General features: G+C 38.0%; 1 protein-coding gene across 1 annotated transcript in view; it reads right to left on the bottom strand.

Moving 5' to 3' along the window:
- The window catches only part of PTK7 (protein tyrosine kinase 7 (inactive)), an 87,171-nt gene that overhangs the window by 27,726 nt on the left and 44,223 nt on the right, over positions 1 to 15,222 (bottom strand). The window contains exons 2-6 of the mRNA XM_026695877.2: positions 5,137 to 5,430; positions 2,633 to 2,735; positions 1,464 to 1,654; positions 672 to 822; positions 140 to 270 (exon numbers count right to left, since the gene is read on the bottom strand). Of these exons, the coding sequence (XP_026551662.1) occupies positions 140 to 270; positions 672 to 822; positions 1,464 to 1,654; positions 2,633 to 2,735; positions 5,137 to 5,430 (870 nt within the window). The remainder of the gene's footprint in view (positions 1 to 139; positions 271 to 671; positions 823 to 1,463; positions 1,655 to 2,632; positions 2,736 to 5,136; positions 5,431 to 15,222) is intronic.

The raw sequence follows: 15,222 nt of genomic DNA, 5'->3' as shown, positions 1-15,222 counted from the left end.
TCCAACAATTTATCATTTCTATGATACCCAAATTCCTTGGTAGCCAGCTCTTTCCATCCTGAAAATATGGTAAAACGAAGAACTTTCAGCCCCAAACTTACCAAACTCTACAACATCTCTCAGAGATACAAGCCCATACCTGCTAATTGTAGGGTTGCCTCCAGGATTACAGGTTTTCCTTTCTGTCCACGGCCAACACATTTATAGACTCCAACACTGCGTGGTTTCACCTGAGTTACTAGTAAAGAACCATTGGAAAATATGATGGTCCTTTGAAAGAAAAGGGAGAAAACATGAATTGAGCTGATACAATAAAAAGACTTAAAGCATTGACAGATGCCTCCATAAAGTAGCTCTATTCACTATTCTGACAACCTTCATCAAAGTATTTACTGATATAGATAACTTATTGGTGATAAAGTGATAAATAAGCAATGCTGAGTAATTTTTAAAAACTAGAAACCATTCTGGCCACCAGCAGATTCACCTTTCTGCCAAATATGTGATTGAAAGCACCACTCTTGAGCCAATCCTAAAAACCTTGCCCATAGTAACAAAAAAAGCATGAGAGATACCAAAAAATAATAGCAATTAATTTTTATTTCAAGAAAATATAGCTGCCGTGTTACCTTCTTTCCCCACAGTCTTCCATTTTTAAATGAGCTACTTACCTGCTCCGATTTTGAATTGGGGAGTCATCCTCAAATAGCCATTCTTGGGTGGGTGGTGGCACAGCCTGGAACTTGCAATGGAACATAGCCTCCTCATTTTTATTGACAATTTGGTTCTCAGGAACAATCACTGGGTGAGGGAAACTTTCATCTATGACAGGGAAAAGGAGTAGAATCAATCAATTCATCATCTGGCTTCTCTCTTTCAAATCAACATTTTTCTTCCAATGGAAAGAAAACCACATTTGCATGCCTGCTTTGCCATGTTCCCCTCCCACCTCAGAGCCAAGAAAAAACCAAGCCACTCTTAATCTCCCCACCCACCCCCAGTATGCCCTTACCATGCAACAAGAACAGATTTATGCTATGCCACTGTCCATACAGCTTTAATACACAATAAGGCTTTCCTGATAGTAGCAGCAGCCATTGGGAAGGAGATTCCCAACCATAGAGGCTACAGAATTACAAGAGCTGGGTTCTTTCATTCGCAGTTTAAACTACATGATTAATCCAGAAAGAAATTGGTTAGTTTCATGGCATCAAGCTTTCTAAACCAGCCAGCTGACCAATACATTTAAAATGAGAAAATTTGGCTGTATAAGTTGGAATTCCAGCCTTTCTTATAGCCAAAAGAAGTGGTAGGAGAGAGACTAAACTGAAGGAAATGGTCCCAAATAAAACAAGGCAGAACCCGCTTGAATCTACAGATTGCCAACATGAAGCATATATAACACAAAAACACTTGAGACTTTCTTAAGTTTAGACATTTATAAGAACACAAATGCCAATTACCTATAATACTGAGGGTGAAGTTGTTTCTGCTGCATACAGTGCCCACAGCATTCCGAGCACAACAGTAATAAATGCCATTATCATCTGGGCTGGCACTCTTAAAGGTCAATGTCCGCTCCTTATTGTTGACTGAGTAAATAGTGCGATCGTCTGAAATTTGGGTACCATCTCGGAACCACTGACTTGTTGGGCTATGAAACACAGACAATTAAAAAGCTCAGCATCCTGAAAAGAGCAATTACTTAGCAAACAACTAATAAATACACCACCTCTTCGTACCAAAATCTATGATATGGATGTGGGTATCTTAATGAAAATTAATAGATGTAGAACAAAACTTTTAGCAAACACTGCGTTAAACAATAACCTTGTGCATTCCCAACCGGTGTCATCTTCACATTAGAAAAGGGCATTCAGGTATCAGAGGTGCTACTGCCTCCTTTTTTCATGTTCAGGATTGCACTAATCAACTCTTCAAAGCATGTAATTATTTAATTAATGAAATTTATATGCAGCCCATTTCACTGTTGCCACAAAATGCTAACAAGATAAAAATACAAAAAATTAAAATGATGAAGTATTAAAGATTAAAAGCCAAGAAGATAGGTGACATGGGGATGGGGATCTTCTCTTCAGCTACCTGTAGCACAGAGCATTGCTACTGGGGCACCAGGCCACTCCTCACAGTCAGGTTTTAAGGCTCTTCCTGAAGACCAGATGGGTGGAGGCCAACCTCACTTCTGACAGGAGAATATTTGGGAAGGAGGGGGGTTACAGCAGAAAAGGATCTTCTGCTGGATCCCACCAGCCAAAGTTCTTTGGCAGACATAACCCAATGTAGCCCTCTTCTGCTGGAGTGAATGAGAGGGGCCAATCCCACTGGGGCAAAATTGTTCCTCAGATACCTGGACCATGCCAAAATGGGTTTTAAAGGTGATAACACCTTGAATTGGACCAGGAAGTAGACTAGCACCACCAGCAGTGGCATTAGCTTCCAGATACTCTTCAAGGGTAGTCCCATCAAGTGTGTTGCAGGAGATGTGGGAGGTGACCAGAGCATAAACAACTCAAATTCAGCCAAGATTTTATTGAAGATATAAGTTATACTAATGAATGGAGGAGGAAAAGTTACCCAAAATAAGCACGACTCCTTCAAAGTAGGGACTCACCGTGGGTGCCCATCAATATGACAATGCAGCGTTACTGGAGAAGAACTTTGTATATCCTCCACTCTGACAGGATTCTTCAAGACAACTTTTCCTGTTTCAATCCCTTTCAAAAATACAGTGAAAATTAGTCAGTTTGAGACCGCAGCCCTTTTGTATACTTTGGAAATCATCAGACACTATAGAAGTACAAAATTGTTTTCACCCTGGCGTGACTGCACATGCCTGGCACTGTAAAAGCAAAATCAAGTGAATTATTTGTTTTGCTGTAACTTGTATTGCTCTTGCTTACATAAATGGTAACATTACTGCCTGTCTATAACTTTATATGGTACTATAAAAAAGTATTTATGTAACTATTAAAGAAACCCTTACAGAGAAGGAATCAGATAAAATGCAATCTTTCCTATTTAGCATTTGCAAACAGAAAACTATGATGATAACAGAAGAGAAATTAACCATATGCTAAACAAAAACAATATGTATTTCCCTAGCATAGTGAGAGATGAAATGAGCTTTAGGATCTGTTGGCAATACCAATATTGATCAATGTATTTGGCAGTTGTTGTAGTTGCTCTTTTGGGGGGATAATCATCTGAGTCCTAGAACATCCCCAAGGCTGACTTTCTCCTGTCACAATATGAAATAAGAGCTATCAGGTGAAAGTTAATATATAGTCAATGGGATGACATTTCAAAAACACAGCTAACTATTAAATGGGTTACCATATTCCTTACAATTTTGAGAAATAAAGAGTTAAGGCACTGGGGGAAAAAGAGTAGAGAAAGACAAATGTTAACTATACCAAGTAGGAGGAATTACAGTTTGAGTGCTAAACCCAACTGACAGCTAAGATGCAGAACTGACTCATTTGCTTATGTCTGGATCTTTGAAAATCTCCCATGATTCTTTTTTAGCTTAGCTCACCCTAAAGAAAGAATGGAATTAACAGTAAATGTAACACTGATCTGACTCAAAGAGCTGACTCAGCCCAAGTTAGGACCTTGGTTTTCAGATACTCTGCGTTACTGAAAATAAAGCCATACACAATATTATTTTAAAATCTAAAAGATGCAACAGTATTCTAAAATTACTGCCTGCCATTGAGAAAGTTCTGCAGTTGGACATCATGACATTCATACATTTTATCTATAGCAAACATTCTTTCAGTAGCTAAAAGCTGTCAGGCAGCATCCAGACTCTGATTAAATTAAGATGTTTTCATCCTCCACAAGGTTACTTTAATATGCATCTTCTGAGAAAATTCTGGATCAGACCAAAACAGAAGACATATTATTTTATAACAGCTTTTGCTGTCTTGAGGACGAACAACAGTTTCTCCCATTTTATTTTCTCTAGCTATAAGTTAAATATATTTTTGAATTTAATTTATTAATATAATAATGACTATTATGAATAAGCCTTAAGTATATCTGTAATGTACATGAAAGAACTCCAGCTCCAAACTAATTTAAGGCACATATCTGAATATGTATCATAACATTCAGAATATTTGTCTGTTGGTTTGCAAGTAGTTACAGTGCCATAATTGGCAGCGTACAATAAAGAAAAACTGTTTTGGCTAATCTACAGGAAAAAAGGATTCCAAGTAAAAAAAATGGGAAATCCCTTCTTCTTAGACATATATTACATTATTATTAGTCAACATTAGAACTGTATGTTGATCTGTCCTTGAAGATCACTCAGAAACTACTGCTGGCCCATAGTAGTAGTGTAAGCAGTTAAATGCAATTTAAAAGTTAGTACAAGAAAATAGATCTGAGCCAGTTTGGTGTGGTGGTTAAGGTACCGGCCTAGAAACCCAGAGACCAGTTCTTAGACATGAAAACTGGCTGCATGACTTCAGGCCAGTCACTCTCTCTCAGGCCAGCCCACCTCAGAGTGTTGATATTGTGGGGGAAAATAAAAGGAAGAAGGGGTATTATGTATGCTCGCCACTTTGAGTTACCTTTATTAGATAAAAATATAATAAATAAAATAAACAATACTTTTCTTTGAGTTGTTCTGCCCATAAATATTTTATATATTTTTATGCATTTTCCGCTTTTACTTTATGGGTTCCATCCTTTTGTTTTTTTAAAAATTACATATTAATTACAGTTATGTAAATGGTGCCCTTTTAATTTAAGCATATAGTTTAGTAACATCTGACATGTATCAAACCTTATATTTGTACTTTATTACTAGCACTGTCTTCATTAACTGCCTAATACTGAAAAGACATTGACTATGAAATGGTAAATAGACTATATTCTTCATGAACAATGCTCCTTTCAAGTTTTACCACAAAAGGATTCTAAAGCCCATCCAAAGCAATATTTTTCATATGCAGATACTAGAGAGTTATGATTAACCAATGCTTCCTGGTGCATGAGTGCATTTGCTGCAGAAGTCAAGTTGGCTTATTTAAAGAACACATTTGTTTCTCTCCATTTTGATAGGTGTATGAAACATCAAAATAAGTTAATAACAAAGATAATGCTCACATTTTATGTTGAAAGATGCATTTGTTGTCCGAGCTTCTTCTCCAGTAACTAAATTCCTGGCAACACACTGGAAGTTCCCGCCATCTTGCTGACGATCAATAGATGCAAACTGAAGGTTGCTCCCTTCCTTGAAACGCCGTTCAGTGTCCTGAATAGGTTCCCCATTCTGTAACCATTCAAATTCAATGTCTGTGGGGTCTTTCACTTCACAGCGCAAAATGGCACCACGACCATGCAACGCATCCTGAGAATATGGCTCTTTAGTGAAAGATATATTTGCTTGCGCCCCAACAGCTAAAAAGAGCAAAAGAAAAATATTACCATCTGATTAACTAAATAACCAACTTAACACAATACTTTATTTATTTCTTTAGAAGCTGCTTGGTTTCAGAACAACTCTGGGAGGCTTACACTTAAAATAAACACAAATAAAAACAAATATCTGAATAAAGCACATATTATCCAATCAATCAGAATTCTAAAAACACCCTACCCCTGGGGTCACCAACCTTTTGGACCTCAGGGACCACCAACTCATAATTTTAGATTCCAGGGACCACTAACTGGTTCTGTGGGTGTAGCCTAATTTGTGGGTGTGGTTTGATGGTCATGTGACTGGCTGGGCATGGTTTGTATGTAAATATTATAAATATTTATATAAATATTGAATTTTTTATAAAAAAGAGCAACTTTTACCCAAAATCAGGCAAAGCAGGCAGATTGAGTTGCTCATAGAATCACAGATTCATTCAGAGATCTATCTATCTGCCACTGGCTAGCTCAGTCTGTCACATAAAATTTGCTTGCAAGCAAACTCACAAAATTAACTTACAACACACCTTGTACGTAAATATTGAATTTTTTTTATTAAAAAAGAGCAACTTTTACTCAAAATCAGGCAAAGTAGGCAGGCAGATTGAGTTGCTCACAGAATCATTCAGTGATCTATCTATCTGCCATCGGCTAGCTCAGTCTCTCAAATTTGCTTGCCGTGAGTCTGCACTGAATAATAGAACCTTCAGTCCTAAGGGAGGTTCAGCTGTGCTTAAAAGCAGAGCTGAAGATCTAAAGACTAGCTAGAAAGCAAGAAATCCAACCATTTCCTGCTTTCTAGCTCATCTAAATCTCCCGGCAGAGTATAACAGATGATGGTCGGAAAAAGGAAAAATGGCAATTTAGCAGGCAAGTTTGTCGGGTAAGGAGTGGGCGGGGAGGATTCCCGTGGGCCATGTGGGTGGCGCAGCCTTGTGTTTCTGCGCAACCTGGATTAATTGCTTGGGGGGGTGCTCTGGGGTGAGATTTCTCTGCGGCCCACCAAAATTTTCTCACAGCCCACCAGTTGGCAACCGCTGCCTTACCCCAAGGTCTGGGTGTACACCCAGGTTCTTAAAGACTTCTGAAACTTTGTCAAAGTAAGAACACTATGGATATTAATCTAGAGCAGGGGTGTCAAATTTGATTTCATTGAGGGTCGCATCACAGTTGTGTTTGACCTCAGGGGATTTGTCTGGATTGGGAGTGGCCAGCATGTCACTTGTGTTGGGGTGCGCCTGTAATGGCCCGAGTGCTCTGCCAGCAAAAATGGGCTCCTGAGCTCTGTTTTCGGATGTGACAGCTTCCTGCAACCCTCTGCCAGCGAAAACAGAGCTCGGGAGGCATGTGCAGCTCTTGTAAGATCTGTTTTTGGCTGGGATGGCCTCCTGCAACTCTCTGTCAGTGAAAACAGAGCTCCAAAGGGCCACACGCAGCACTTGCAAGCTCTATTTTTGCTGGCAGAGGCACCACGGGTTGGTCCCTTGCTATTTCCAAGGTGTCTCCGTGGGCCAGATCTAAGTACCAACACTATCCAACATTGCCTGCACTGCTATTAGTGCAGCCTACACTACTACTATGGACCAGCAGTAGTTTCTGAGTGATCTTCAAGGGCAGATCCACGTGCAGCATATTGTTACAATCCAACAATGAGATGACTAGAAGAAGAACGATTGTCTGGAAGGGAAGGCTACCTGATCCAGGAACGGTTACAACTAGAACTCCAAATGAAGATGTACAAATGTGCTCTTGGCCATAGCTGCCACTGCTCTTTGAGTCTGAAGGATCTCCAGATTGGGAAGCACAATCCCATCTACAACATCAGATGTAAGGGGCCTAAAAACCCATAGCGGCTCAAGCTTGGCAAGATCGAATCTAAGTCTGTTCTTTCCAATCCAAGGCCCGCACAGCTCTAGGCACTAGTCCAGGGCACTGATGGCATCAGTTAGCCAGCTTGGGGTCTATAGGTACAACTTGGTATGATTTGCATATTGATAAGACTTGAATTATGAACCAGTGAACCACCCAGCAGTCTCATATAGATATTAAACAAAAAGGGGCAGAAGTTGGATCCTTGATCCCTCACTGATTAGAATTGTCTATTCAGAAAGGAGAACGCAATACACTCAAACTCACCTTACACCCAGTAATCAACTCCCAAACCTGACAACAGTCTAGAAGCACGCTACAAGGATAATTTTCTGCAATACAGTGTATGCACATTAACTTCCTAGTAGATGTATGAAATATTGGTATAACATGACATTTATACATTCCATTCGAACTTGTACCAGTCTATTTAAAATGGAACAATTTGATGTATAAAAATAATTTTATTTTAAGCGTATACCTTAACAACATACAATAAGTAAAATGCTTATGGTCACCAGGGTACTAATTGTACACAAATGCCATACTCAGCAGTTGGCTCCTTTACACAGCTAGGTTTATAAGGCTGGGGCACCAGAGCTGAAGTTGTTGATCATTTTCTTATGCTTGGTAGATTAAACATTTACAGACTAGTATCTCCATTACTCACATCTGACATATACAAAGAGACTTCAAGGGCTTATTCGGATAATCCTACACAGCAAAGGACAATTGTATTTCCTCCCCTTTGCAAGAAGTTTGCGAAAGGGAAGAGATAGACTTGTTTTTACTCAATAGCAGAGTGTTCCAGAAAATAAGTAAAAGAAATCTGATATCTTAAATAAGTTGGAATCTAATGTAGCAGGTTTGACAAATGTATATTTCTAATTTTAATTTAGTACTTACCTCCATGGACATATACATATATGTATACACACATACACACAATGCTTATATATAAATCAAATATGTTTATGTTCCACTACATATACAAAATGAATGCTTACTGGGATGCTCATCTGGAAAAAGCAAGTTTGAAGCTATTTGATGTGATCAATATAGTGTGTATTCATTACAGTGCTATTTATTTTACAAAAAAGCATGCTTTAGTACTTCACTGTGCACAAGACAGAAAAAAAAAGTATGTTTGGGGAGATATTTTGGCCAAGTTTCTTTGCATATGCCAATAACAAAATCAGAATGCACAACAGATACGAAATTTAAAATTTAGAAATTAGGGGGATATATTTGTTGCACTCTGAAACACTTACATAGGCTTGAATCATTTAAAGATGTTTAAGCAAAAGAACAGTCGTCATTGAAAAATCTGGAAAGCCGAACAATGGCAACTCTGACTTGTATTTTGCTTGTTGAAAAAATTAAGCGAGTCCCCTCTTGTTTGTATGATGCAGCAGAAGAATGATTTTAACTCCAGGATTAACAGAAATAAAGCTTTCAAAAGGTAAAACAAGGTAGTAAATAAATATAGCAAGGAAGATGTATAACCACAGGGCTCTAAACACAATCAAACAGTATAGATAATCCTTGCTTATTGACTGCCTTGTTTAGTGACCATTCAAAGTTACAACAGAGCTGAACAAATAAATAGTTGCCCTATGAAGCATCATTTCACCCAGTTGAAGGTGATGAGAATTTATGATACCCTCATTTACAACTTTCATAGTATCTCTGTCACATAATCCCCATTACAGTCAGCACATTATTTTCCAGTACCTGCCTTGCTTTTCTTTTTTCCTTGCTAAGCAGAGAAATTGAAGGGATTACAAGAGAGTAAACAGGCACACAATAGGGACATTGAAAGTAATACAGTGGTGCTGGTAGCCCTGAGTGCATTATGCAAACATCCCAATGATTCCCCATTGTGTGCCTGCTTACTCTCTTGTAATTCCTTCCCTTCCAACCTCCCTACAGAAGGGAGGAAGAAATATCCTGAGGAACAAATGTCCAAGGCTTGATGGAAGAACTACATTTCAACATCTTGCAGAAAGCCAACTTTCTTAGATTATAAATAAAAATCAAATCTATTCTTATGCAATAGATTTCTTCCTGATCTGAAAAGTGAATAATTATCCATGTTTAAACTACCAAATAACTCAGCAATAAACTGTCTTAAATCATGTCAGTGAACAGATTAAGATTTCTTAATTGCATTAGTACTCCCCTGACATCAACAAAATAGATTCAGGTATGTTTCTGCTTGTATCAATCAGTGAGTGTAGCTAGAAGAGAGTCAGAAAAAAATCAATGACAATGAACGGCAGGAAGGAGAGCCTGCATAAGTTGCACCTCAATAAGCATCCTAGGTGCAATTTCTTGGTCAGGCTGCTGACACAGAGATCAAAAGGATCATGAAGCCCCATGCTTACTCATCTCCATGTGGGAATTGTTTCAGGTGCATCTAGCTAGAATGGACTAGTCTAGCTTCCTGCTTAGGATATTTCACTACTAGTACTCGTGAGCCAGGATCTATAAATAATTGACTTTTTATACTCCTCAGATTACACATTGGCTGTAGAAAGGGAAACAATGGGCAATTCAACAGTTGTAGCTTTTCATCTAATTTAGTCCCCAGGAGTGAGCGCTCATGTGGAACAGGGTCAAAGCAGCTTGGAATTTGAAGATCAGTCAGATAGGAGACAGATGCTAAGAGGAATGTATGTAAATCAGTCATTTTAAAAGACAAAAATACAACGTCTAGGATTCATGCTCTACTGCTAAAGTTCCATGGCTTGTTGCAGTAAATGGTTCTGTTTGTTGTTAGCAAGCTCATCTGTGAATACTAAAGGCTCTGAAATTCTAAACACAGAGAAGAGGGGAAGTGTGTGAAAGCAATTTAAAGTATTCCATCAGAGACACAAATGCTGAGTATGCAGATCTTCATAACAGCTGGTGAAGATCAGCAATTAACTCTTTTCCTCCTCCATTTTAATTCTGGATACTGCCAAGCAATCAGTCTTCTAAGTTGCAGCTGTCTGATTTCTTTGTTTCAGAAATGGATATATACATTTAATGTTTATGAGCCTCTTTCTCCCTAATACACAGATAGATCAGTGTATCAGATGAAAACCATATAACATTTTCAAATAGTGCCTCTCCTATATCAAATCTTCATTCCAACCAACTTGTCTACTGTCCCTGTCCTATTGTTTCTTTTTATTCTTCTTATACATATCCATTTCATGTATTCATCACTATGTTTATACTTATACCTGTTATAACTGCTTGACAAAATAAAATAAATAAAGTTTTGTGTTCTCATAAAGTGGCTCACTTTGGGAAGCTGAACCACATTTTCTTCTGGTTCAAGTGTGATACAACTCAAATGGCAAAACCTTTCTTTCACAATTTGTGGTCCTGGAGCATTTGTTGTACCCTTGCCCCACTCTGCCTGCCATTTAAATGCCAACCTTTTTCCTTTGGGCTCCAGCAAAGCATTGCCCTCTTTACTTTATACAAAAACTATTCACTAAAGCCTGCAGCCCTCTTTTCTACCACTGGGAAAAGCATCTGATTGCAAAACTAAGATGTCTTGCCATTATTATAGCTTTAAACAAGAAGGTAGATAAAGGAAGAAAACTGTCTTGACAGTCTTTTAATTCATTCCTAAAACTCAGAATCTGTATAAGACAGCTAAATACATTCAATACATACTGAGAATATAGGGGAGGGAGGCTGGCAACTTATTTCCCCCTTTTTTATATGAAGCCAGGGCAACATACTTTTATACTCCAATAGTTGCTGTGATACAGACAGTAAGGCACTGACAGCATGGTGATTTTTACAATCTCCTATTCACAAGCTAAAGGAAACACTTGCTAACTCTGTATTTATTAATGGGGTTTATGGAGTTCATAGACTACCTCCAACTACCGATATCATGACTTTGGATGACTACAATATTCTTTGCCAGCTCCTAGCATTTTAGTATCAATAAGGATGAATGTCTATAGAGAATTGAGCGATTCTGAATCATTCATGTCATGGGAATAGGACACCTTGCCACAGCCAACTTGTTGCATCCAACTCATCAGGACCAATTCGCCGCAGGACTACTCACGGCGAGATACTTTTACAATTCTGTTTAATTATTTTTTAAAAAATAAATTTTTGCCATTCACATTTCATTCTATCCCTCCTTTTGCATCTTTTCTTTAATGATTCTATTCCACCATTTCTTTATTAGTGTAACTCTTGTCCCGCAAAAGTTGTCCTGTGGTAAAATGGCCATGGCAAATTGTCCTGCAGTGAGTTGGCCATGGCAAGTTGGCTGAGTTAGCCATGGTGAGTTGGCCATGGCGAATTGTCATAGACCCCCAATGTCATGGTTATCTCAAAGGTGCTTTTTCCAAAAGGCAACAGGACTTTCTCGGTGTTTTCTTGGAAAACATTTTGCTTCTCACCCAAGAAGCTTATTCAGTTCTGAAGAACTAAACTGAAGCAGATTCTTGGATAAGAAGCAAGGCGTTTTCAAAGAAAACACCAAGAAAGTCCAATTACCTTTTGGAAAAAGCACTTTTGGAACAGTAGGGCTAAAGATAATTGCACAGCTGATTTAAACCTATTTTGGAGAATGAAAGTATTGGCCTGTGATGCAGCAGAAATGTATGAGTACTGTTTATAATTAGACATTTTGGTGAAAAGGGAGGAATGGAGAGAGGAGAATAAGCTATCATTTTTGCCCTGGTCAGCTTATAGCCTTCAAATATAGTGGGATCTTGGTACTCATTGTTAATTGGTTCCAGGACCAGGTACTACAAACAATGAATACCGAAAAAATATTTCTCATAAGGAATAATGTAGTGAGTCACAAGTTACCTGATGTTGACAAGTTCTAACTTGTGCATTGACTACCAAACAAACGATGAGTACTGGGACAAAATTTTCATGTCAAAATGCATTGAGTACCAAATTTGATGAGTTTCAAAGCAGTTGAATAGCAAGTTATCATTGTACTAAATAACTGACAACGCTGATGTAGCCTTCATAATCAAGTGATCGCAATGTATATAATAATATATAATGTATTTAAATCACCTATCAAAAACTCAAAATCCTGGACATTCAATATTTCTTATATTTAATTTTTGCCAACCTACACATCTTATTTTCTTTTAGTGGTTGCAGAAGAATGCCAGAGGCAGTTTCCATCATCAACTGTTCTTCTGCCATAATAATGACTTACAATGACGCCCTGTTTATCCATCAATTCATAACAGCTGCTGCCTGAACAACAAAGGATGTTTAAGTATCTCAAGGCTAAGCAGCAAAGGGAAACACATGTTCCTATATTAAGATACACATGTGAAATCAGCAGTGCAGCATATCAATTTCCATACTAATTTTAATGCAGCAAAATGTTTGCCATCTAATTTAATAAAAAATTAAAAATAATGGGCAATAACTGACCAATGGCACTGCAATAAATGTTACTTTGCACATTATCAAGATGTACAAATGTATATATCTGAGCCTACTGTTTAACCCGCAAAGAAACTGTATTTGCTCCAAGTTGTATCGTTTCAGCTCCTTTTAATAAAAGTATTATTTCTTAAGAGCAAGTCCAAATTTTGAAATAAATGCTCTTTTTCTAGACTTTTCGAATCACATGCCATTAACAAGTGATTTAAATTTTAAAACAGATCAGTTTTTACACTCCAAGAAAAGTATCAAGGAAGTCTTACATACATATTCATTCTCAAAAAAAGGAAATAAAACATATGTTTAAATTAAGATCAAATAAAATCACAAAGTAGATTTGAAAATATGAAGTTCAAAACTATGAACTTCAAAAGAAAAACAAGTTCTCATATGTCTTTTTCTGGCCAGTAAAACATAATGGAATCAAATATCTAACTTAATCTTATGAGAAACAGCAGTGACTAAATAAAAGGATATATTTCTTACAATAGGAATACTCCACTAAAATTATGTCCAGAGAACATCAGAATCCCTCAAAAGTTTCTTAGAGATTTTGTAACAAAAAAAATCAGAGGTAACTGAGCAGTATTCCAAGACTGCAGAAAAGATGCTAGGACACTTTCCACTTCAAGCAACAGCAAGCCTCTACAGTTCCAAAGATTATCTTCATAATCTGATTTTTATGCAAGAACATTTCCTTGCTAGATTTGGTAATAAGGGAAGAGTTTGTTTTAAAGTAGAAAATCACTAGTCTATATGAAAAAAAAATTAAAATCCCATGGTATTTTGGAAGAAAACAAACTAGATAGTCAAGAAACATATTATACTGTAACCAAAAGGATACTCCAAGATAATGGATTATAGTCAGATGATCATATTCTGGTTTAATAAACTAGGATATGCACAATATACACTAAATCCCTAAATCTCTTTAGGCAACAAAGTGGTTTCCAGACTTTGCAAAGTAGCTTTGTAAATTATTTCAGGGTATTACCTGGAGCCAAGGTGGGTAGAGGATGAAACAGCAAAAAGGGCCATGCAGAAAGATTGCTACTCAAGTTTTATCTGAACATATTTTTTCTCTGCTTTTGGAAGCAAGAAAAACATTTACAAATATTTATTTCCTGTTTACCATAAATTACACCCAGTTTAGTTCAACAGGACCTTACCTGTTCTGCTGATTTTGCTTACATAAGCAAGACAGTATGCAAACCTCCAATTTTTGTTTCTCCGTTTCAATCTATTTCTGAAATAAAACATGGCCCCCTTTGGGGCACAGGCTCACTTTCTGTTTTCTTTGATATAATTTGCAAAACATGCTTTAAAATGTATTAGAGCTATGCAACACTTCAAATTCAAAGGTAAAAAAAGTATTTCAACTGTGTGGGGACACATAGCTTCTGCCTGCAACTCTTTAAACCAAATATATCTTTCCCACTGAAAACACAGTATCATTAGGGCCAGAAGGGACCTCAGCGGTTTATTAGTTCAACTCCCTGCTCAAGGCAAGAGACCATATACCAGTGCTGGCTAACCTTTTGGGGCTCCTGTGACAAAAATTGTCTGCGCATTTGCACGCACGCGCTTGTGTGCCAGCACCAGAAGGCAATGAGCGCTCCCCAAGTCCCTTACGCATGCACGCACAATCGCACCTACCCACCATTGCCCCCTTACCTGCACTGCACCTCACAGCTGATTTTCGGCTGCTTTGGGGTTTTTTCGGCCTCCCAAAGGCTTGAGGAAGGCTTCTGCATGCTTCTACAAACTTTTTAGGCCAAAATCTAGCCCCGTTTTGTCACTTCCTGTTTTTCTGAAAGTACCGGAAGTGATGAAACAGGGCTAGGTTTCAGCCTACAAAGCTTGTAGAAGCCTGTAGAAGCCTTCCTCGAGCTTTTGGGAGGCCGAAAAAGGCCTCAAACCGGCCAAAAATCAGCTGTGAGGCGCGCACATGCACAGTGAGGTAAGTTTGCCTGGAGCTCGTGTGCCAACACAAATGGCTCTGAGTGGCACGCTAGGTTCACCATCACAGCCATATACCATTCAGGTCAAATGGATGACCAGTCTATTTTTTGAAACTTCAATAATGGAGCATCCACAACTCCAGGAAACAAGCTGTCTGTTGATCAATTGTACTCAATGTCAGAAAATTTCTCCTTACTTCTAAGTTGGCTTTCTTTATTTAACAAGTTTCCATCACCTTCTTGCCTGTTCTCTGGTGCTTTGGAAAATAAGTAAACCTCCTTTTGTCTATGGCAAACTTTCAAGTACTAGAAGACAGTTATCATAACTCAATTATGAGTTGTAGAAAATGCTAAACGAATACTCCAATATACCCTGAAACACTTTTTGTCTTTAAACTGAAAGTGTTGCATTGCCTCAGTACATATTGAGAAGTACTAGATTTTAACACTGGGTTTGAAGTTCCAAGAAAATTAAGCACACTGCTACAGTGTTTTTAACAATGCA

The sequence above is a fragment of the Pseudonaja textilis genome, chromosome 1 (assembly GCF_049901715.1).
Source record: "Pseudonaja textilis isolate UNSWEBS1 chromosome 1, rPseTex1.2, whole genome shotgun sequence".
Taxonomy (NCBI): domain Eukaryota; kingdom Metazoa; phylum Chordata; class Lepidosauria; order Squamata; family Elapidae; genus Pseudonaja; species Pseudonaja textilis.
This window is presented reverse-complemented; position numbering and strand designations above follow the sequence as displayed.